Source organism: Plodia interpunctella, chromosome 11 (genome assembly GCF_027563975.2).
Source record: "Plodia interpunctella isolate USDA-ARS_2022_Savannah chromosome 11, ilPloInte3.2, whole genome shotgun sequence".
Lineage (NCBI taxonomy): Eukaryota > Metazoa > Arthropoda > Insecta > Lepidoptera > Pyralidae > Plodia > Plodia interpunctella.
The window spans coordinates 7190060-7212688 of record NC_071304.1 but is presented as its reverse complement, the minus strand read 5'-3'; the positions used below and the strand labels follow the sequence as shown (position 1 = coordinate 7212688).

At 34.7% G+C, this 22629-nt stretch overlaps 4 protein-coding genes and 3 long non-coding RNA genes across 7 annotated transcripts; 1 reads left to right on the top strand and 6 right to left on the bottom strand.

The window, feature by feature from the left end:
* Positions 1 to 456: 456 nt before the first annotated feature.
* On the bottom strand, positions 457 to 6215 carry LOC128673409 (uncharacterized protein K02A2.6-like). Its single transcript, XM_053751218.2, has 3 exons — positions 6102 to 6215; positions 3620 to 4984; positions 457 to 3149 (listed from the first exon to the last, which is right to left on the bottom strand). Exons 2-3 carry the CDS (start codon positions 4891 to 4893, stop codon positions 590 to 592), a joined length of 3834 nt encoding a protein of 1277 aa, XP_053607193.1. The 5' UTR covers positions 4894 to 4984; positions 6102 to 6215; the 3' UTR covers positions 457 to 589.
* Positions 6216 to 8077: 1862 nt separating this feature from the next.
* LOC128673585 (uncharacterized) lies at positions 8078 to 9394 on the top strand. Its single transcript, XM_053751533.1, has 2 exons — positions 8078 to 8483; positions 9003 to 9394. The coding sequence occupies exons 1-2, from the start codon at positions 8241 to 8243 to the stop codon at positions 9258 to 9260; spliced, it is 501 nt and encodes a 166-aa protein (XP_053607508.1). The 5' UTR covers positions 8078 to 8240; the 3' UTR covers positions 9261 to 9394.
* A 202-nt stretch (positions 9395 to 9596) lies between these two features.
* Positions 9597 to 10844, bottom strand: LOC128673630 (uncharacterized). The gene is made up of 2 exons (XR_010370028.1): positions 10531 to 10844; positions 9597 to 9992 (listed from the first exon to the last, which is right to left on the bottom strand). It is a non-coding gene; the product is annotated as an uncharacterized LOC128673630 (long non-coding RNA).
* Positions 10845 to 11408: 564 nt separating this feature from the next.
* LOC128673583 (uncharacterized) lies at positions 11409 to 13068 on the bottom strand. Its single transcript, XR_010370029.1, has 3 exons — positions 12656 to 13068; positions 12465 to 12566; positions 11409 to 11950 (listed from the first exon to the last, which is right to left on the bottom strand). It is a non-coding gene; the product is annotated as an uncharacterized LOC128673583 (long non-coding RNA).
* A 657-nt stretch (positions 13069 to 13725) lies between these two features.
* Positions 13726 to 16208, bottom strand: LOC128673582 (uncharacterized). The gene is made up of 5 exons (XM_053751529.1): positions 16066 to 16208; positions 15564 to 15802; positions 15275 to 15367; positions 14406 to 14540; positions 13726 to 13854 (listed from the first exon to the last, which is right to left on the bottom strand). The coding sequence occupies exons 1-5, from the start codon at positions 16088 to 16090 to the stop codon at positions 13786 to 13788; spliced, it is 561 nt and encodes a 186-aa protein (XP_053607504.1). The 5' UTR covers positions 16091 to 16208; the 3' UTR covers positions 13726 to 13785.
* Positions 16209 to 17134: 926 nt separating this feature from the next.
* Positions 17135 to 18508, bottom strand: LOC135309816 (uncharacterized). The gene has a single exon (XM_064436245.1). The coding sequence runs from the start codon at positions 18506 to 18508 to the stop codon at positions 17135 to 17137; it is 1374 nt and encodes a 457-aa protein (XP_064292315.1).
* Positions 18509 to 19375: 867 nt separating this feature from the next.
* On the bottom strand, positions 19376 to 21940 carry LOC128673581 (uncharacterized). Its single transcript, XR_008405095.1, has 2 exons — positions 21743 to 21940; positions 19376 to 19910 (listed from the first exon to the last, which is right to left on the bottom strand). It is a non-coding gene; the product is annotated as an uncharacterized LOC128673581 (long non-coding RNA).
* Between the last annotated feature and the right edge of the window lie 689 nt (positions 21941 to 22629).

Below are 22629 nucleotides of genomic sequence, written 5' to 3'. Positions count from 1 at the left end.
TAGGCTCAAGGGACGGGACAATACTTGCCTTGGCCTTATCGATACTTTAAAATACAATATTAATTTTTCATACTTATATATTTTTGTGCAATATCATTATATATCCCTTGCTATAACCTGTTTTGCCACCTTATCAAATAAAATAAAAATAAATATTCAATATTAGTATATTTTTCATATATTTTGCTATAGAAATAATATTGGAAAGCTGTGTTATAGACAAAATAAATGTTTTCAGAATAACTGCGATAGCTGAACAGTGGACTGAAAACTGAAACTGAAAACGATAAAATAACCAATCCAATGTGTACTGTCGCTCGATAAGCTAGTAAAGACTTGGCTTGACAGCGCACCACCACACGTACACACTCTGAGACGGCTTGTCGGCGACTGCCCCCCGCCGCTCGCTTTACGTGACGTATGCGCACAAGACAAATAGATACGTATACACTACATCCCCTCCTTAACTAAAATATATTTTAGTTTAAATAAAACTACAGTTATCGATGAGACGATTCTACATTTCACCAATCAAAATTCAGGTAAATAATCAACAACATCTATGATAAATAATAACACCTCTTGTTTACTACTCGGTAGCATCAATCGAATCGTTTCCTTCTCCAGAGTCCCGACTATTGTCTTCACCTTTGTCACTGTCTATCACTTTCCACTGTCCTTGGATCTTTTTTAAATGTACCACGTTCCTTCTGTAACTTTGCCCTGTTTTGTCATTTCGAACTTGAATATCGCCCCCAACTGCTTTTTCTACTGTATGGCTAGTTGTGTCGAAGTTAAGGCTAAGCTTGTTATCTTTGATCATGTTTTTTATATAAACTTTATCACCAGGTTCCAAATCACATTCTGTTGCCTTTCTCTTTCTGTCTCCATATTCCTTTCCTTTTTCCTTCATTATTTTATCTCTGTCTTTCATTTCGCTTTCTGTTTCATAAGGTTCTAACCCCATATCACCTGCCATTGGAATCTTATCTCTGAATTTCCGCTTAAAAAATAACTCCGAGGGCGTCTTTCCCGTAACCGAGTGTGGTGTACTGTTGTACATCACTAAGTAATCGTATAAGCTCTCCCTCCAGTTCGTTTTTTCGGCTTGACTTATTTTTAGTCGCTTAAGAATATCGCGGTTCTGGCGTTCTACCTCGCCATTCTGTTGTGGCCAGTAGGGAATAGTATTGAAGAGGGTAATGTTCTGTTCCTTACAGAATGATTTGAATTCCTCACTACAAAATTGCCTACCGTTATCAGCAGTTATAGTGAGAGGATTTCCTAATCGGCTGAATATTTCTTTGAGTATTCCGATTATTTCAGTACTAGTGATTTTCCGACATATTTTTATTTCTTTGTACCTACTGAAATAATCCACTACAACTAGCAAATAATCGCCGCTTGGGAGAGGTCCCATTAGGTCAATAGCAACATCCATCCATGCATCCTCCGGTATCTCTCTTCTCTTCATAGGGTTTGGTGGGTTTGGAGCGGAAACTAAAGTACACCCTCGACAAGCTTTAACGAAATTTTCGGCATCCTTGTCGCACGCTGGCCACCATACTTTGGTTCTCATTCGGGCTTTCATTGCCACTATGCCAGGATGGCCTTCGTGTGCAGCGTTCAATACCCTTTCACGCAATTCTTTGGGAATAACGATCCTCGTGCCTCTCAGTAGAAGTCCTTCATAAAAACAGAGTTCACTTTGGAATACTTTAAACGATTTTGCTTCATCGCCCCACTTGTTATTGTAAATAGCTTCTTTTACACTCTTTATCTCATTATCCTCTCTAGAATAATGTAAAAGTTCCCTCATTGATACCGCAACGGGTCGAGTGTATTCAACAATTTGGTGAATGTGATCTTCTTTTGTTGTCGGTAAAATTGTGGGTAATTTAAGAAGCCTAGATAATGGGTCCGCGATGTTTGTCTTTCCGGGTTTATATACTACTTTGTATCTATATGACTGGAGCCGAAGAATCCATCTTTCAATTCTCGCGCACGGCTTGGACTTTGGGCCAAAAATTACTTCTAGAGGTTTATGGTCTGTTATCAGTTCGAAATCCTTACCATATAAGAAAATATGAAAGTGTTCCACTGCCCAAACCAAGGCAAGCGCTTCCTTCTCGGTTTGGCAGTACCTGCGTTCACAGTCCGTTAACGTCTTGTGCCCATACGCGATAATTCTCGGCCCCCTATCATTTACCTGTATCAATACTGCTCCGAGGCCGACTGGGCTGGCATCAGCAATGACAATTGTTTTATCATTTACGTTGTAGTATCCTAAGTTAGGAATATTGGACAGGGTTGATTTCAAATATTCGAATGCTTCCTCTTGTTTCGAGCCCCAATCTTTTTGAATATCTGACGTCTTTGCGTTTTTATTACGAAGTAGTACTTTAAATGGTTCAGTAACTGTCGCGAGGTTAGGTATCCATTTTCCTACGTAGTTTATTAAACCCAGAAAGCTTTGCAGTTCACTTACATTTACTGGTGGCCTGAACTCTTGAACTGTGGTGACGTATTTTTGCAGTGGTCGAACACCCGCATCTGAAAGTTCATGTCCTAAAAAACTCACCTTCTTTACTCTGTGTAAACACTTTTCTTTTTTCAAAACCACATTATTTTCTTTTAACACTTCCATCACCTTTTTTAAACGTTTATCGTGTTCCTCCAAATCTCTTCCAAATATTAAAATGTCATCAATGAAGTTAAATACTCCATCACAACCAAGTAGCATTCGTTCTAAAACTTTTTGAAAAATTTCTGGAGCACATGAGATCCCAAACATCAACCGCTTATATCGAAAGAGGCCTTTACTGGTGATGAATGTGGTTATGTGTCGAGAATCTGGGTGCAATTCAACTTGATGGAAGGCGTCTTTAATGTCTAATTTCGTAAAATATTTGGCATCCCTCATTTTAGGCAGCAACTGGTCCATGGTCGGTAATGGGTGGTTTTCTCTGAGAATAGCAGTGTTAGCCCTTCGCATGTCAACACATAGACGGATGTCCCCATTGTCTTTGAGAATGGGAACAATAGGTGAGACCCATTTTGAAGATCCAGGTACTTCCTCTATAATATCCTTGTCTATAAGTTCCTGCAATTTGGTTTCTACTTTTGCTTCTAAGGGTATGGGTATCCTCCTATAATAGAAGTACGATATGTTGTATAAGTAAATGATACGACATTTTAGGTTTATAAGAAATAACACAATTTGAAGATAATCATATTATAATTATAATTTAATACCATATACATAAGCACATATTGAAATGTCCTAACGTAATTATCTTCGCTGTAGTAATTAACATCGGCAACATAAATTTTGTATTTCTAAATTAATATGGCTAACTTTGAATTAAATATTACATCAATATTTATGTATTATATATTCATAGTAAATCAATAATATTAATACATAGCAAACAAATTTTTTTTTTTTTTTTTTATCACCTCTTGTTTATTATTATTCAATATATTTATTTATTCTTTCATTTTACTTATTTTGTTTATTACAATTTAATCGTGGAATTTACTTATAATTTATATTTATGTCATAACTACTTTAGTATTTATGTACTTGATTAAGAAGTGGGTGAGTTAGTTATAATACCTGTAGGGTTGTGAAACAGCTGGTACTGAGTCATCTATGTGTACTGAAACCAGTACATCTTTAAATTTTGGGAATGTTGTTCTTTCCTCTTCATTCACCTGATTAACTCCTAAATTTAATCCAATTTTTAATATGCCTAATGACATTGCTGTTTGTTTTCCTAAAAGATTTCTCGTTCCATTTGCTATAACAAAGAATGTTGCATTTTCTTGTTTGTCCTCTACTTGTAGTGTTGCGTTGAAACATCCCTTAACTTCTAAAGGTTTATTACTTCCGTATGCTACAAATCTAATATCTGGTTTAGCGATCTGATTAGATACTGCCACTTTCCGTCTCTTCATCACTTCCCAAGTTTCTCCAGTTATCAAGTTATGTTTGCAACCCGAGTCTATGATCATCTTCGTTTTGATTCCACCAATTACACAGTCAATTTGTAGGTCTTCGTCTATGTGAAAAACATAATTATATCCATTTTGATCATCATTACTGTCATCTTCTATTTGATTAACTTCAGTATTAGATTTTGTTTGTAGTCTAGGTTTTTTCGGGTTCGGCTTATTGGAAGTATTTTCTGTATTGTTCCTTTTAAGGTTGCTTTTAGTTTTACACCATTGTCTAAAATGTCCTCGAAGTCCACATTTTAAGCAATCTTTATCCCTTGCAGGACATTTATCGGAGTTTGAAGGGTGCCTATAGTTTCCACATCTCCCGCACCTACTGCCTCTATAATTTTTCCAAGGTTTTTCTTTTGTATCTACTTTATTAATTGTCTGTTCAGGGGTTTTCCCTTTCTCAAATTCTTCCATTTGTTTATTTACAGTTTCGAGGGCATTAGCTTCATTTATAGCACGATCCAAAGTCATCTCATCTCCTATTTTAAGAATTTTTCTTCTTAGTTCATTCGAGAAGCATTTCTCGATAACTTGGTCCACAATGTGCTCCTCTTTATTTTTAAATTCGCATTTATCAGCTTGTTGTCTGAGCCGCAGTACGAATTTCTCGAATTTTTCAGTGGGCTCCTGTTGAATAAGTCTGAATACGTGACGCTCATATAGTGTACACTGCTTCGGTGCAAAGTACGCGTCTAGTTTGCTTATTGCAATTTTGAATACGTCAGTACCCTCCGATGGTTCAACATCAGCCCCCGGGAGGTTGTAGAATATTTCCTGTAGGTCGAGCCCACCAAAATGTAGCAAGGCTGCCTTTTTTTTTCGTTCTGGACGGTTCCAGATGCTTGCAAGTATATATTGAGAGCTCGTTTCCATCGTTCCCATCTAACGCTTACTGAGCTTGAATCACCCTCACAGTCGAAGTTTTCCATCTTCATATTTAAGGCTATACCGTCGTGACTCATTTTGGGCAAACCTGAAATAAGGTTAATCAATTTAATGATCAGACTATTAGTCTGCTATTAACGACTTTTGCCGTTACTTCACATTTTGTGAGCAAATATACATTTAAGTATTTTTCTTTTATATACAGACTTTTTCTGCTTGGTGCCAGTTCCAGACTCGCAAGTCATATACCACAATACTAACATGAATACAAATATGCAGTCAATTTAATGATTATACCTAATTTGTTTCACCAATTAAATGTACAGAATTATCTGCTTGGCAACCATTTCTCTAACGATGCACATAAGTTCATAACATCAATTTAATGAGTTCTATATGAATTGTGCTTAACATTTTTTTTTGTAATTGAGTTAACTGAAAGCAACTGTCAATTTAATGACCCACGTATCCACCGTTTTTTTTTTTTTTTTTTTTTTTTTTTTTTTTTTTTTTTTTTTTTTTTTTTTTTTTTTTTTTTTTTTTTTTTTTTTTTACCACGTAAAACTACACTTACATTGTAGATTAGATAGATACCTAAATAGTATAGTCACCATATTCTCAAATTGAAATTTCAAATATTCTACCCGCTAGATTAAACTTACATCAGTTTCGCAGTTTATAAGTAAATTTAATATTATCATCATCATCATCATTTAATTTTATTCATCTTGCATGCTTAAATTTTTCTATTGATTGTCGTTATTTAACTAAACATGTACATTTTGTACGACATTTCATATTAATTTATTGTATAGAATACGGCTAACAGTAGCCGTCCACTTCTTTGTTTACTTTACTATTGACCTATGTATAATTATTAATATAGGGTAGGTGGAAGGTTATTCGCTCGAGCACCTGGTTCAAGCGCCCGACTTATGATTCATAGGTTTTGTTTTGTTATCTCGTTTCATTGAAATATTGCCATTATTTGTTTGGACAACAAAACGCCTATATAATGTTTATATTGAGAAAATAAACCTTCACAGGTACTTTTCCATGTCAATCATTACTACAGTTATATATAAAAGCAATAAACTACTAGACTGCTACATCTTTAATTGGCACTTAGCGTGCAAGATGAATGTTGAGTTTCTTCCCCTATCGTTTAATTTTTTTTTTTCACGTATAATGTAATCAAGACATACCTTTATCCTCGTCGCCACTTGTACTGTCGCTCGATAAGCTAGTAAAGACTTGGCTTGACAGCGCACCACCACACGTACACACTCTGAGACGGCTTGTCGGCGACTGCCCCCCGCCGCTCGCTTTACGTGACGTATGCGCACAAGACAAATAGATACGTATACACTACACAATGCGTACCTATAAATGCATTAGCACTAGCCGGAATCACAAGGCGAACTAGGGACAATTTTAATGTTAACCAGGTTGCTGTTCGTTTTACGTATCTATAAACTTAACTGAGTATACGATTAGATTTATGATTCAAATATTCATATTTATTAAGCCACTCAAATGCAAAAGGAATTTGTTTTATCGTTAAAAGCAACGCCCATCGCTAGAGGCTTGAAATGTTAAAACGAAAACCAAGTACGGAACACAATGAGAGGGAAAGAGATGACGGCATTTTGCATTTCATTCCAACTATCACGACATCATAAAGAGTGGTGGTCAGACGTAAGGTGCTTAGGACTTGGTTCACTCGTTGCGATGAATAAATTTCTGAGAATTTGAACTCCTTTTTAACTTGACCAACATTAGCCGTAAAAAGTTTTTGAAAGGGTCGTTTTGACTCATTTGTCGCGTGGCGTTCTCACCCTAGAATATATGGGGCCACTCCATATGTCCTGGATGTCGTGCGAGGCGACTAAGGGATGTATCGCCTCGTACGACATCGACGATAAGGTCGATGGTAGGTTAGTTGACTGTTATGGTTATGTATATAGGTTAAGTATTTATTGTGTACTTACATTGTTATATTACTGATAAAAAATTATACATAAATTTATATTTAAAAAAGGTAAGCCCTTCTGGCATGACAGGGACCAACACTGTTTGAATGACTTTCTTTCGGCATTTCTTCTCAGAAGTGGTCGTTCCGAAATGCTAGTAATTTGTAACTTTGGTATAAACATCATTTAATTTAGAATATGACGTGAAAAAGTGCCTGTAAAGGCAATTTCTGAATAAATGATTTGGTTTTGATTTTGATTTTATAACCAAAGATGCGAATGTATGAACACTGCATAGTATGTATGAGTGCTTTTATATACAGCAATGTAAAACTAGCAATGTATGCCGAATCAAAGTTCAGCGAACTTTTCCGCGGATAGTGTAGAGACAGCGTACCATTAACGTTAAATATTCCAAATAAACAAAAGTGTTGCATAAATTTGCATCTAGCTTAAGAGCTTAAGAAAATATTACTGACAATACAGTATCAATATGTCTTCTTCGGGGTAGACAATAGGAATGGCTTTGATAGGGTTTTGAACCAACCTAGGTACTAGGGTTTTATAAAGTTCAAAGAAAGACATCTATAGAAAGCAGAAGTAGTTACGAAAAAAATGGAGCAACGATTAGCAGTCTCCAATTCTCCATTACTACAGTTATGTATGTTTATTTCAGTAAACTATTGTAGATGGCGCTTTGGCAATAATAATAAAATATCTGTGAAATTTCAGGTTCTACTTATTTTGAGCCACGCCATACTTATTGCTCCGTTGCGCTTCGTCGTCCTCCGTTACGTTGACGTCGGTTGACGGAGTTTCGACGTACCTACGTCGGTGTCAAAACCAATAGAAAGCTATAGAGCATTAACGGAGCCCCAACGTTCTGTGACGAAACACGACTAAGCAATGGGGAATGATCTTTCAAAGAGCCTTCGAGACTAAGCGTCTATGGACGGCTCAGCTAAGACATATGAATAGGGTATTTGTATTTATCTTTTTTATTTATAGGTAATTTTTACATAAAAAACAAAAAGTTAAACGATGTACTTTACGGAGTACCTACTAATTTCATGGACGAGCCAACCTAGAATAAGTCCCATGCACAGATATAAAAACATTACATTGAAGGTTCCATGTAGAAATAAACCCTATTTCATACCTGGCACAACACAACTGTCCATAGAACTCTATTATAAAGTGTTTAAAAAGAGTAATTTCACGTTACCTTTGTCAAAATCTGTCACTTCAAATGAGCTCAACTTACAAAAAGTAAAATATACAAAATGTAAAAAAAAAGAAAAATCTAACTAAATACCCAAATTAGAGAGTGGCTTCGAGTTTTCATCAAATTTAGTTTGTAAAATTTGGAGAATGGAATGCTACGGAAGAAGAAATCGCAGAGGCAGAGGTCGCTCTCATCAAAATCAACCATCATTTCGTGATTACATTCCACCGCAGGAGGCTAAACCTTGGAGCTTCCTCAGTGGGCTTTACAGCCTCGTGGTCATGGCCAGTTTGATTGCTGTCATTTACATGATGTTGGAATACCACTGTGAAACTTGCAAGACTCAATATAATATTGATGAAATTACTAAAAATATCGACGTCATAGCGGTAAGTACTTACTTATTTCGATTGTAATTCATTGAGGGTATGAGGGTTTAGTCTAGTACATAAATGAAAGCATAAGGTTATGAAGAAGTTATTAACCTTGATTGTGAACCCCTAGAAGTTATGAACCTTGATTGTGCAATTTTACATTTAAATACCTAATAATACAAATGGGAATAATAGGTGCAGGTGGTGCTAAGGGCAACAGTCAAATTTTGGGATTGCCCTACCCACTATTTTATTACCTGAATATACCATTGCTGATGTAGAGATTTTATTCAAGATAATAAAGATCTTAATGGTAGCTAATACGCAAGTGCATATTTTCTCATAATATTGTGCTTCACCGGAACAAATGGTCAACGAAAGCTAATCGTACATAAGTCAGATTAGTATAAAGACTAGTGGGGCATGAGTTAAGCGAATTCGAACATGGGTTTCAGTTATAGGAAGCGTATTTATTGCCTGGAATTAAGTAGGTACTTACTGGTAGATACACTCAAATGGTTTCTTTATTTGCAGAAAAACTTATCAGACATAGTCCACAACTACTACGACTTAGAAACTAAAATATCAAAACTGTCGAGTGATCTTCCCAAAGTTGAAGGACAGATGGAAGTATTAGAAGCTTTGGCACATTCATTGGACACCAAAACTTTGGAAACTATAAAATTGCCTAAAGTTGACATTTTAATTACTCAACCTATAAAACAAGAAACAAATAACAGTATTAAAAGCACAGGATACCTTCAAAGACCTATAGAAGTTGGGACAGATTGACTAGATGGCAGCAAAGCAACAAGTAAAATGGATTACGACTTAAATGAAGTTGATCATGAATATCAAAGAAACGTTTGTTATGGAAAGTTTTAAAGTAACGTTTTGGAACCAAATAAAAATGTTTTGTTACATAATATTTTTTAGTTATTTAAAAAATCGTAGTTGTAATATATTATTGCTCTGAAATGCTCTGTATGAAATGTTTGAATGCTACAGTGTAGGGCATGGATTTAGTAAGTACTTCACGTAGTACTTTCTAATTTCATGGTGCAGGGATTGAAGGCTAGAGTATAAAAATAAGAATAGCATAGGTATTATATGAATTTGAACAATAAATACTATATTACTCGTTTAATTTGAAACTCAAAATTTCCACATACTGCAATCATGTTCATCACACTCATATGTATTGCTATAAAAATTATATCTTGGCACACGCCTCGTGTCATTTCTTGAGTGCATTGCAGTTGATTGCAATGGATACTTTATAATTGTAGTTCCATTAATTTTTGCAAAATTCACAGTACGAACACCTTGTTTTCTTATGGAGCATGCTTTATCTTTAGTCGCTTTAGCTATTTTTTTGCGATCTTTCAAGGCATTTTTATCACGGTGGCCACCTGTATGTAACTTGTAAAATTCTCTCGATGAGACAGCTCTCTCATTTGTTTTCAAAGAGTTTAATTCATTATCTAACTTGTCATAGGCGGTGAGAATATTATCTAAAGTATTCTGAAACAAATCAAAAATAAAAGTCTCACGAAACAATGTATTTCAATTTCTGTCTGTCTGTCGTGTCTGTGTCAGTATTGTATTCCTCGGACCCGCGAAAGTTTTTTAGAGTTGTTTATTATTTAAAGGGGCCTTTCAAGGCCCGCGTGCGAAAAAAAAAACTGAAACCATCAAAACTAATCTGCTTTTTTATCAAATATCAGCTAGTCCCAGGTCCACTCGGGTTAAACCATAATTGACACACCTAAACTTTCCTCAGGTATTACACTATCTGTTGGTGAAACCATACAAAAATCCGTCTGGTAGTTTTTGAGTTTATAGCGTTTCTGCAGACAGACATGACAGGAAGACTTCTTTTCATAATATATGTAAAGATGATGTTGTTATCTGTATTTAGAAGGCCCCTGATTCTGCATTATGTGTGGTGCAGGCTCAGGGAAGGAAGCTCAGTCGGCAGTAAGGTACTTACTTTGTGACGGCTAAATTGTATTACTATACTTTTTGTGGTGCATAACACCTAGTTCCCAAAAACACATACCTTTAAGGAATATAAATTTGCTTTCATATTATCTATTTCGAAGTTAACAACATATCTCTGCCATATATCAAGGCCTAAATGACCGACTAGTGTTATGAAACTCAAAAATACTACAGCGTCGACCAAAAGAGCTTTTACTCTCCTGAAAGACATATTTTGTAATAAATCCAAGCCGTGTTTTTGATATTTTCCCTTCAATTCCACATTTTTTACGATTTTGCACTGTTTTCACAGTATGTAATAAGGTTTAACTAGTCGTAATTTAAATTATTTTAACCATTTTTACACTACGTAATTTGGAGTGAGAATACCTATATTATCAAAATTGGCAGATTATTTGTATTTTTTTTTAATTTTAATTAAGTACTAAGTAGAAGGCATAGTGGGATCTATCATTCAGACATATTTCCATGATGTCTGAATCATAATACCTAGATACGTTTTATTGTTTTTGACAGCTCGATCTACGGTATAAAATATTTCCTAGAAATATCTAGTTATGTTAAATACTTACCTACCATATACACACACACATATATACACTCTATTAGCTACAAAGTAATAAAATATAAACCATTTTTGATTTCATGTTTTTTTGTTTAAAATACAGATATAAGAACATTTTCTGTGATTTTAAATAATTGTGATGTTTTTATTTGCGATCTCGACGCCTTGTTAAAGGAATAAGCAATATTATGGTGAAGAATACCGCTAGGCGTCTATAAAAATAATGTTTTGAAGTGTCATCATAACTAAATACGAATATAATATTTATGAAGCTCATATGGTTTCTAAAAAAAATTTTAAAACACATATTTTTTAATTTACTATATTTTTCAATCATTTCATAATATTTTATCTACTATAATATTTTTATGGGTACCGAATCCAAAGGTGCAAATTTGATCTAAAAAAAGTTGGCAAACCTAGGCGTAAACTGCAGACTGTTTGCGAAGAATTTGCGAAAATACTGCCCAGTCAAACAATTAAGCCCAGTCAAAGATTATAAGTAATACCTACATCAAAATAGGGACTTAATAGTATGTAAGTTTTGTGTTTCAAATTAATTCATGGGTTACCTGTATGCGTAGTGCGACTTTGCTATTTAAATCTCACATTCGAGTCGCAGTGAGACGCGGCTAACCAATCACAATACTCCATTGTGTGTGAAGCAATGACAACCTCAGCGCAATGTGATTGGTTCGCACTAAGTAAGCTATTTGGATAAATATTCGTTTTTTTACACACTGTGCAGAATAAAATTGGAATAGAAATTAATAAATCAAAGTTTTTCATGTAGGAAATATGAACTTTAATTTTTGGATACACAGTTACATCATTGCTCTATTGCTTTTTGGTTGCTATCTTTCTGTATGGCATCGAAGGAGTCCGTGTACACGTACGACATTAATGGTACTTCCTGAAATTTTAATTAACTTCATAATAACTTGATTTTCCCAAGACCCACCCTGGGTTAACTTCAGGTAAGCGTCTGATTCTAAAATCACAGCCGAATCATCAAAACGCGAAAGTTATTTATTATTTTGACCCCGGGTTTTGCGGCGTCACAACGACGAATGAAGCTAAATGAGAGAGAATAACTTAACTAGTCATTATTACCATACAACATTGGGATTTTCATTTTCCGACGTACAATAGAACCATTTCCTAACCTCCCGTAGATATCGTATGAGGCGATTAATGGATAAGTTGACATGCAACGACAGAATTCGGGAGAGGGATGGCATCAGGCAGGCATTACACAATCTTCAAAGCATTGAAATTATTTGTTAACGAGGACATCGGGCTTCGGGTATGTTATCACAAGCGAGAAATAAACAGGAAACACGCGAGAATGAGAGAGAGAGAGCTGAGAGAAGAGTCGCGATTTTTCCAGAGCTGAATACATATATAAACTTGTAAACTCAATTTGCCTTAAGTTTATATAGTCTTAGTCCTTGTCCCGTATGCTCAAACACATGTAGTCGTGCTGTCCTGATGGCAGCTTCTGACGAAGCCATTGTAGTGGCTGGGTCCTGCCAAGAAAGGATTTAGTAGACAATGGTGCAGCATTTACCGATATACCATCGACATGCAAAGAAGTAAAAATATATTCCATGCTTACCTTTGACTGGTGTCTCCTTGCTCTGCCCAACTTGTTATTAGCATATCTCTGCCATATTTCAATACTAACATGAACAATTAATGTCAAAACGCCAAATAAGAGTATAGTATCTACACAACCCGTTTTAAATCGTTTTAGTGGCATTGTCTTGATGCTCTGTTCATATGATAATTGTGAAAACAATCGTGTCTTTTATTTTGGATCATTGCAGTTCTCATAATTTGTTATGAGATCTTGTTACTCAAAAAGTGATGCTTACTAGGGTTATGCTCGTGTTCAGTATATAATATTTCATTTGTTTAGGCCATTTTTATAAGATTCTGTAGATCTATCATGATATTACAATTTAAATCATGGAAGTATATTTACGGTACTTCCATGATTTAAATATTTGACCTGAATGCTATTTTTTTGTCATATTATGTCAAACGTATTTTTTATCTCCCCATACCTCTTGATTTGTTCATGGCAAAGGTCATAGATTTAGAAAGGACCCCGCGTTTGGGCATTTATCAACAAAAAGAAGAAAAAAGCACCCGGGTTCGTGGTACAATTGATTCATAGGTTTAGAAAGGGAAAGGGAAAAATTTGATCTGAGGGTTGAAAAAGGGTTTTTACACAAATATTAGAACATTACATACTTATATCGGTAGGTATTTAACGAACTATTTTTTTTTGTAATTGCAATACCAAATAGAATGGTCAAGATTTGATGTATTGGTTGTACACCCAGCGTTGTCTGCTAACAGGACTTCATTTACTTTCTACTAATAAACAAGCTTGTGCCTGAATTCTGACTGACATTTTATAATATTACTTCTGCTACCAACTCGTTATTTTCCAGGTCAACAGTTCAATCATCTTCAGAAATTTCAAACTGTTTCTAGTCAGTTGGAAAATTTACTGTTGGCATTACTTTAATGATAGAAGGATTTATTGGGACATTTTTTCATTAGCTCTATGTAGGAGCTAATAATTATATAGTGAAAACATATAAACTGTCGCTCCAAGTATTCCTAGGAGCTATTAATTCAGAGACATTAGAGAAAAGTTCTGATAAAAACAAAATCTTGAATGAAACTTATTTCTATAATATAGCACATGATAACTTTAAATTTTTAGTCACAAGATTACAACGTCGCATTTGGCTGGAGGGCATCCAGCGAGTTCGTGTACACGTAGGACATTAATGTTATTTCCTGAAATAAAAAAATATAAATTAGGAAAGAGCTGATGATTATAAAACAGCTGCATGCATTGATTCAGAAGTTAGACCATCTCATGCATTCCCATCAAAAGTCTTCACCCGCATAACATAATATTTAAAATATATTATACTTAGTAGTTAGTTCAAATCGCTATTGAAATATACCATAGAGGGTTTAGGTTAGGTAAGCGGCCGGTCGTTGAATCACAATCAAATCTTCAAAATAATTAATTTTAAGGCTTATTTTTACGCCGATCCCGAGCTTAGAGGCTTTAGAGCAGATAATGGAATACTCGAGAATCAAAGAGAAAAAGAGGGTATACATATACATACTTCTACACGGAAATATAGGTATACGGCATGGAAATAAATGTTTATTAATGTTTGCAAGAATTAACTTAAAAACTATAAACCTTATTTTGATGAAATTTAACACAGAGATAGTGTAAACAAACCTACCAAAGACAAAGTCGCGGGAGACTGCTGGTACAAATATGATCAAGAAAGACAAAGAATGATTGTAATAACGGCAATTGTACATACTTGCTGGCTATTATTGCTTTTCTTTGGGAAGAAAATTCTTCTCAAGAAACCAAAATTTCTCACGATCCTGGCTGGCTCGGATTTGGTCTGCACGAAGCTCGTACACACTGACAGGTCTCTAACTTGTTTTTCCGTCTGAAAAATGAGCATTTAGAATAACATTAGGTATCATCAAGAGCGAGGCAGCGCTACGCTATATAAATTATCTTTGTTACTAGATGTGATTCGCCTTCAGGATTAAAATTTTATTGGGTTAGTCAGATAAAACCTTTCTACAATCCCTTCATCCTTCCCTTCACATTCACTTCGAGTACGAGTAAGCTAGATAACCACTACAATGGAACCACAAGCATTGCCGCGGAGCTGATTATTGTTGAACTTGCGATTTTTTTACAACATCTACAGACCAACACAACCACATGCCAACCAAATCAACATTATTTAATTTTATCTGTAGTGTGAGGTTGCCATTCACTAATGATTAGCCTGTCATTAGCCTCACTGAGGTCTGCTACTGTTCAGGACGAGGGGCAATTCAGACTTGACAAAATATGGGCTATGGTTTACATATATAGCTCCACAGTCACACAGATTGTTACCCGAAAAACCCCCCTTAGCTTGGTATTCACTGCATCTGCTGTTTCCAGCCTGGAGTCTGTAGAATTCTAGGGGAGGTCACCACTTGGTGGGAGCTTCTCGGCTGGTGGCAGATCAGCAATATATTTTCATTTTTGTTTCCTGGCCTTGCGGTCTTCCTTGGCGGGTAAACTAAGGCTGCCGTAAAATGCTGCTGGAATGCTAAAATTTTTACATTGCTGAAACTACGAGTATATTAAACTAAAATTCACTTGGTGATGAAACGTACTAACAGTTCCAGTGAAGCCATCTTGCATGGTGCATTGAAGATAACACAAATCATCAGCTACAGTCAGACACGCTACCTCTGCACGACTCACTTCTCTCTATAAAAAGGTTTTTATTAGTGCGAATTTGTTTCATTTTTTACAGGCATTTTGACACGATAACAATCATACCGCAATGTGATTGGTTGGTTGCGTCTCACTGCTTTCATAAGCAATTTAAAGAATAATATATTACGAGCAGCTATCTAGTTATATGACATTGTAATAAAAATAAATTTGACTACATAATACTTACAGACATAAAATTGACCATCTTTTTTAATGACATGATATCTTTACTTGTATTGATCTTATGCACAAAATCAGGAAAGACAAAACTCATTACCAAAACGAAAAATAAAGTGCCGAGCAAAAAGTAGTAATCCATCACAAAATTATATATTAAATCGTATTTTTCTTTGGAAAATCTTACGAAATATTTGATTTTCCTTTTTGATAGTGCCGTGATAGGTTCTGATCCATGGGTGTAGCAACCTGGGGGAAAAGTGATTTCGTTACTCTCAGACATTTGAAGGGGCAGATATTTTAATTTTAGCGGTGGTGATGTTATGGTTAAGACTGTGACCTGTGAATCGAAAGGTCCCAGGTTCGAATCCAACTCGTACCACTTGATTTTATATACCAATCTGACTCATGTAGTAGTAGTCCGATGAAGGAAAGAAGAGAGAGTAAGATTAGTAGCAACAAATGGAAGCTAAATAAACCAGTAGGTTAGTAATAGAGTGTATATGACGTACCTGTGTACACTCTTCTCTTGGCCATGACTACTTCATTGACATTATTCTGATCCAAATCATTATCATTCCAAATCCCATATTGTTATTTAACCATATTGAAGCGATAAGTTTCTTTGTTTGTGATGTAGATATTTTTGACAGAATTCTTGCGTTAATGTGACAGAAAGGCACAGATTTTAAGCATTTCTTTAAAGCAATGGAAAGAAAGCGTAAGACCCAATATCATAAAGTACCAATGTAATTCCGACTAGGTATATACTTTTGCCATTCCGTAAAACTTTGGCTTATTTGGCATACACTGGGTAAATAAAATTTAAAAGAGTATATTTATTGTTCATTCAAGCATTCGCGTTGATATCTGAGTTTGATGTAGCTGGTATAAACTTTTATCATTAACTAGCTGCGCCCGGGGCTTCGCTCCCGTGGGAGTTTCGGGATAAAAATTACCCTATGTGTTATTCCAGAATATTTTTTAACCGTGTACCAAATTTCATAACAATCGGTGCAGTAGATAATGCGAGAAGAGTAACAAACAAACTTACATTCGCATTTACAATATTAGTTGGGATAGTTGTGAATGTATAGTCACCTATAGTAGAACCGCCTAAATGAGTCCTCGCCCGCGGAGTACAAGGGGCGCGGGGGTACGACGACGAAGGGGAACGAAAGAGGTGCGGGCGGCGGTCGAGCGTAGCGTGTAATACAAGAGGCGAAATGTTACTGGACATTTCTTGAGATATGTGAAGTCATAGTGGTTAGCGGCAAACAGGTGAAGATTTTTATTAAAAAATTAATAATGGCTATACAAAATTTGAATGAAACAACTGTAAACTATACAACGTGTTCCTTTTGTTATCCCATATCTCCATGGTATCAACGAGACCACGTACATGAATTAAATAGCATAAGCATTTTTCGATTATTGTTATTTTCAAATTTTTATTTTTCATACAAAACAATTCGATAAAAATGTGATTTTATGATATATAGGTATGATATGTAGGTAAAAAAAAGGTAATAAAGTTATGTATGTAATATTTATTTATGCAAAATTTATCAAAATTATAAATCAATCACTTATGTCCATAATATCAGTATCACTGGAACTTGATTCTTCACTTTCGAAACAGCCATCATCAGAATCATCAGAATCGTCTTGCACATTAATAATAAAATCAACAACTTCATCTAGTGCTCCATCATGTTTGCAATATTCGTCTTCGATTTTAATCACGTGTTTAACACAATTCTCCCATTTCTCTTTGGGATATTCAGCAAATAATCTCTCTAATATTTCTTTTTTCTGGTCCAAATTAGAGTCGATACTTTTTTGTGCTAATTGTCCTTTGATATCACCCCAGACCAACTCAATGGGGTTCAGGTCTGGGTGATATGGAGGCAAACGCAATACTTCGTGTCCGTTTCTTTTCAATACCTCGTCAATTTTGTAAATATCTTCTGTGAAATGGCTTTTAATTAATTTATATAAGTCATCTTTTCTAAGTTTTTCATCAAAAGGCACGTTATGTCGTCGTAGCCATTCTTGCATAGTTGGCTTGGTAGAAGCCATAGTTGGCTTTTTCTCTTCTCGAACCGAATGATAAGCTGCGTTGTCCATTACTATGACAGAATTTTGCGGTATATTAGGCATGAGCTTTTCATTTATCCATTTACTGAAATTTGCGAAATTCATAGAATCGTGATAATCACCTGTTTTACATTTGGATTTGAATATCACAAGGGCTCCGTCTACAAATCCAATTTGACCTCCACAATGTACGATGATCAAACGGTCCCCTTTACCAATATGAGATAGAACGCCAAGTTCATCCTTTGATTGCCAACATTTTGAAACGTTATGAGACGCGTTTACATAAGTTTCGTCAAGGTATAAAATATGTCTTCTTTCTCTACGATATTTTTTAATAGTATTTAGGTATTTCCACCTCCACGATGTGATATTTGGCTGTTCGATAAGGAGTTTCCTTTTAGATCCGCATTTCTTAAATTTAAAACCTAGATCATGTAATAATAGCCTTAAATATTCCCTGCCGCAGTGTAATATATTCTCTTCTCTAAGTACAGCGTTCAAAGTTTTCAGAGTAGGTATTTTTTTGAAAATTGTGTAAAACTGAGTGACTTTTCTTCTTACCACTCCTTTTGTGAAATCGTCTATTTCCACTCTTTTTCTACGAACCTGTTTTGGTTTTCTTGGTGATTTAAATCTCTCGTTGTCATTTAATGCTTTCCCTTGTTGTACAATTCTAGATACAGTCTTTTCTGATAATCCAGTAACTTCTGCTACAGTTTTATTTAAAGGTATATCTTGTTTATATTCATCAGAATTTGGGTCGAGTTTCTTTTTTCTAAAATATTCATATACGTTAAACGCCATTTGTTTGCACTGACTATTAATTCTATGTCCGAAAACATTTCGACTCATCTTGAGAATGTAATCTCATGTATAACTTTCACAAGGCGTCCGCAACTGTCAACACGTGTGATCGCTAACCGCGTAGCGAGCGAACTGAGTTTTTACAAGAATGCGCCCGCCGCCCGCACCTCTCTCGGTCCCCTTTGTCGTCGTACCCCCGCGCCCCTTGTACTCCGCGGGCGAGGACTCATTTAGGCGGTTCTACTATAGCGGCCCATCCCTCCAGCGGCTTCACTCGTGCAAAAACAATCAATTATACAACTAATCACGAATAACGCTATTGGTGAAGACCATAAGAAAATCCGTGCAGTAGTTTTTTTTATTTATTGCGAACAAACAAGCGGCATAGGGGACTTGTTTTATATTATGTCAGGATAAGGATTAGCTGTTGCCCGCAGCAGTTTGATGTCGGGTCATTAACTTAACTATATCTATTCCAATTTCAATAACCTGTAGCCATGAAACCAAGACATACAGAGACAAAGGCCAACTTTCACATTTATAGTGTAAGTAGAAATTAGGATTATGGATTAATCCATGTGTTTGACAACCACAGATTGACAAGTATATGTCCCGAGATGGACAAAATTTAAAAATATTGTTGCAGTAATTTTCTTGTCAAATTTGTTCAACAGCAGCGACGCCTAGTATGCGCGATGTAAGTTTGATCTTTTGTTAGATAAACTTTAAACTTTTATTTTAGATAAACCATGGAATCAGTAATTCCATGATTTTGCATGTCATTAAATTAGTAGTAATTCCATGAGATAAACAAAGTCATTTTGTAGTAAGTCAAAATATAAATTTTAATCAAACAATTGAATTTTCAATGCATGCAGGCCACTTTATCGAATACGGAGAAAATAAAAATCTAACAAATCATAATAATTTTAATACATTATTGGCCAAATACTTACATTATAATTTCGATCAAATTATTACAATATTTTTTTACAAGAATTGTTGCAAATCATCATTATTTTTTATAATTAACACTAAAATATGTTTTGTCACTGTCGCACTTTACAATTTGTAATTGACAGAAAGAGGTAAAACTTGTGTGCTTTAACGTTTTTTATAAATAACAGGGTAAATCTCCATTGAGGTAAGCTATGTCTTTTCTAAATATTTCTTGTACTTATAAATGGAGAACAATCAACATTTTCATGCTATCATACAAAAGCACGCAGCAATTAAGAAATTCACACTTATGTAATTAGCCCTTGAACACCATATGTCGCAGAACATACAGCATGACAAAACATAAAAAAACTGCGCTAAAAAAATATATGTTTTGCCGGACATATAGATACATTAAATTTAATTCTTTCTTTATCTCTACTGTCAGATCCCTTTCCGTTTGCTTCATCATTTTTTAAGATTTTAGTAGCTACGTCGTAGTTTCAACAACCTGGTGAACAAAAATTGCATGATATTCACTTATCGTCAGTTAATTTAATAATATTACCCTAGGTTAGAGATAATAAAGACAATTGAATAACAATAATGATCGCTGTACTATCGAGCCGCGCGTGATATGACGGGTAATCTAATCTATATAGTAAATTAATAAAAAACAATACCCTTTTTTGCAGTCGGGTAAAAATAATGAGTATCTAGGGTATACACACAGATCATCAATACATAACCTACTCAATGCATGCAGGGCTAACTATTTTAATGTATCGGGGTACGGTAAAAATCTAACAAATCTTTGCATTAATTTCTATACTTTATTTGCCAAATGCTTAATTACATTTTAATTTCAATAGAATTAATACAATATATTTATACAAAAAATGTTGCAAATCTTCATTATTTTTTTAGCTAAGTAAAATTGTAAATATTTTTTATCATTTTATATGGAAAACCATGAACATGCCATTATTACAGGGTTACTGGTATAAAACGCAAAACCTCCTAAAAACTACTTGGGTACATCAAAACAAGCAACTTTTGTTCTACGATTTTTGTCTAAACGTAATAAATAAAAAATATTTTTTTTAGTGTTAATGTCGTTTCTTTAACACGTTAACTCTATGTTCGATTCCGCTACATAACGCTACTGTGTTGTCTTGTGTTGCTTGGCTATTACATAGTTAAGATGTGTAGAATCGTAAATTAGATTGTATTTTTTTATTAAAAAACAAAACTACGAATCGCGAAAATTCGTAAAATACAAGGTGATTGTTTTGATGTACTCAAGTCTTTAGGAGGTTTTGCGTTTGATACCAGTAACCCTATAAAAGCAGCTAAAGCAGCAGCAGTTTAGAAGTTCACTAATAGTTATTAAATTAGCGATTGATCACAATATGGCCTAGAACATAAAGCATGACAAAACATAACAAAACAGCGCTAAAGACATATATGTTTTGCCGTATATATAGATAAATTGAATTGCATTCTTTCTTTATCTCTACAGCTAGATCCATTATTGGCGTCCTCATTTTGAAGGTTTAAGTAGTTAATGTCGTAGTTTAAAGAACCTGGTAAACAAAAATTGCATCATATTACTTATCATCCGTTAATATAGAAAATTAATAAAAAAATAAAGGAAGGGTATTGTCCTTTACAGTCAGGTAAAAAAAATAAGTACGTAGGGTTTTACGAAAACTAATTGAGAAAGTTTCAAACTTTGTATCTATAATGATTTTGCACAGTTTTCAAATCAAACATTCAGTTTTCCTTTCCCGTAAAATTTGATCTTAGAGTTTTAAGCCTAAAACGCCAAGCGAAAATGTGTTTATAACAATGATTATTATAATATGTAATACTCGATAAGAAAAACCTGAATGAAACTAAGGTTTAAAACTCAGAGAGGACTCATACAAATCGATAGAAAAAGATGGTATAAATGGGAAACATCTAGTCTAGGATCGATAAGACGGTTTCTGATCTGCAATAAGAAGCACCAAACGTTATTAGTAAAACAACAGCTAACGTATGTAGCGACGAAAGTTTCGAAGCTGAAATTCTCTACCGTAAAACCTCTTTTTGTCACTGAGCCATTGAAATAATTAAGGAAATATATAAATATTTATTTTTATGACATTTATATTTCTTATAACATTGTTAACTAAGCACAAAATTAAAACTAAAAGAATGTACATTTTCAAAAATATTAATCCCGGCAATTCGTTGCTTTGAGGTAAGGTGCCCAGACAGCTGGCAGCTTTGTATGGCAATGCTTATTGAAATATATTTAAAGTGAGTGGCGTGGAACAATGGATAAAACTTTCTTACCTATTTATTTATACGATTGTAAATGCCATGGTCTATAAATTTGTGACTATACCGTCCCCAATTAACTTAATACGAAAACTGCATCGCAAAAATGCTCAGATGCACATAATAGTGTTATTTCATTTTTATTAAATTATTGTGTTTATATTATCTTTCATAATAATTTACTGTTTGTGTTCACGTGTTGATGTTCACTGAAATTTGTTTGACAGACGATTTTTTTTTAAGAAAAAAAAATCTTTTTCTTTTTTTTTCTATTTTGTCTATGGCCTAATTATAGTTTTTGCCCCACAGAAGAACATAATAGGGAGTATTACTGCACATTTATCCCGCCAGAGTACAGCACTGTATGGTAGGTACACAAAAGCTTTGCCGCCTTTTACTATGTCGATTAAAACGTTTATTTCGAAAAGAAGCTCGGAACACTTCACACGTGAAGACTTAATAAAATATGGACTTCATACAGGTAAGATCTTCAAGTTTATATCAGTTTATCAGTTTATGATCACAGTTGACCAAATAATGCAGTACATAACCTAAAATACCTAGTGTTATTATTTTCAGGATAATCCAATCCACTAAATCCTTTCTTTTTCCTTTAAACTCGCACCACGATTGCGTAGAAGGTATTTTTGGTCGTAAATCTGCAACAATATTGAAAATTGGCGCTTTTTGCCTCCATTGGCAATATTTGTGTACCTTAGTTGTACCAGTATCGTCATCTGAATGTTGCCATTGAAAGAAAATATAAAATTATTTATGCAGGTACATAGGGACATATATTAATATATTATATGAGACGAACTGCGAAAAACTTTTTTCCAATTTACATGTGTGAAAGTACCTCTTTTAGTGCGTTCTGTTATTTCTCTCTCTCTCATCAGAGC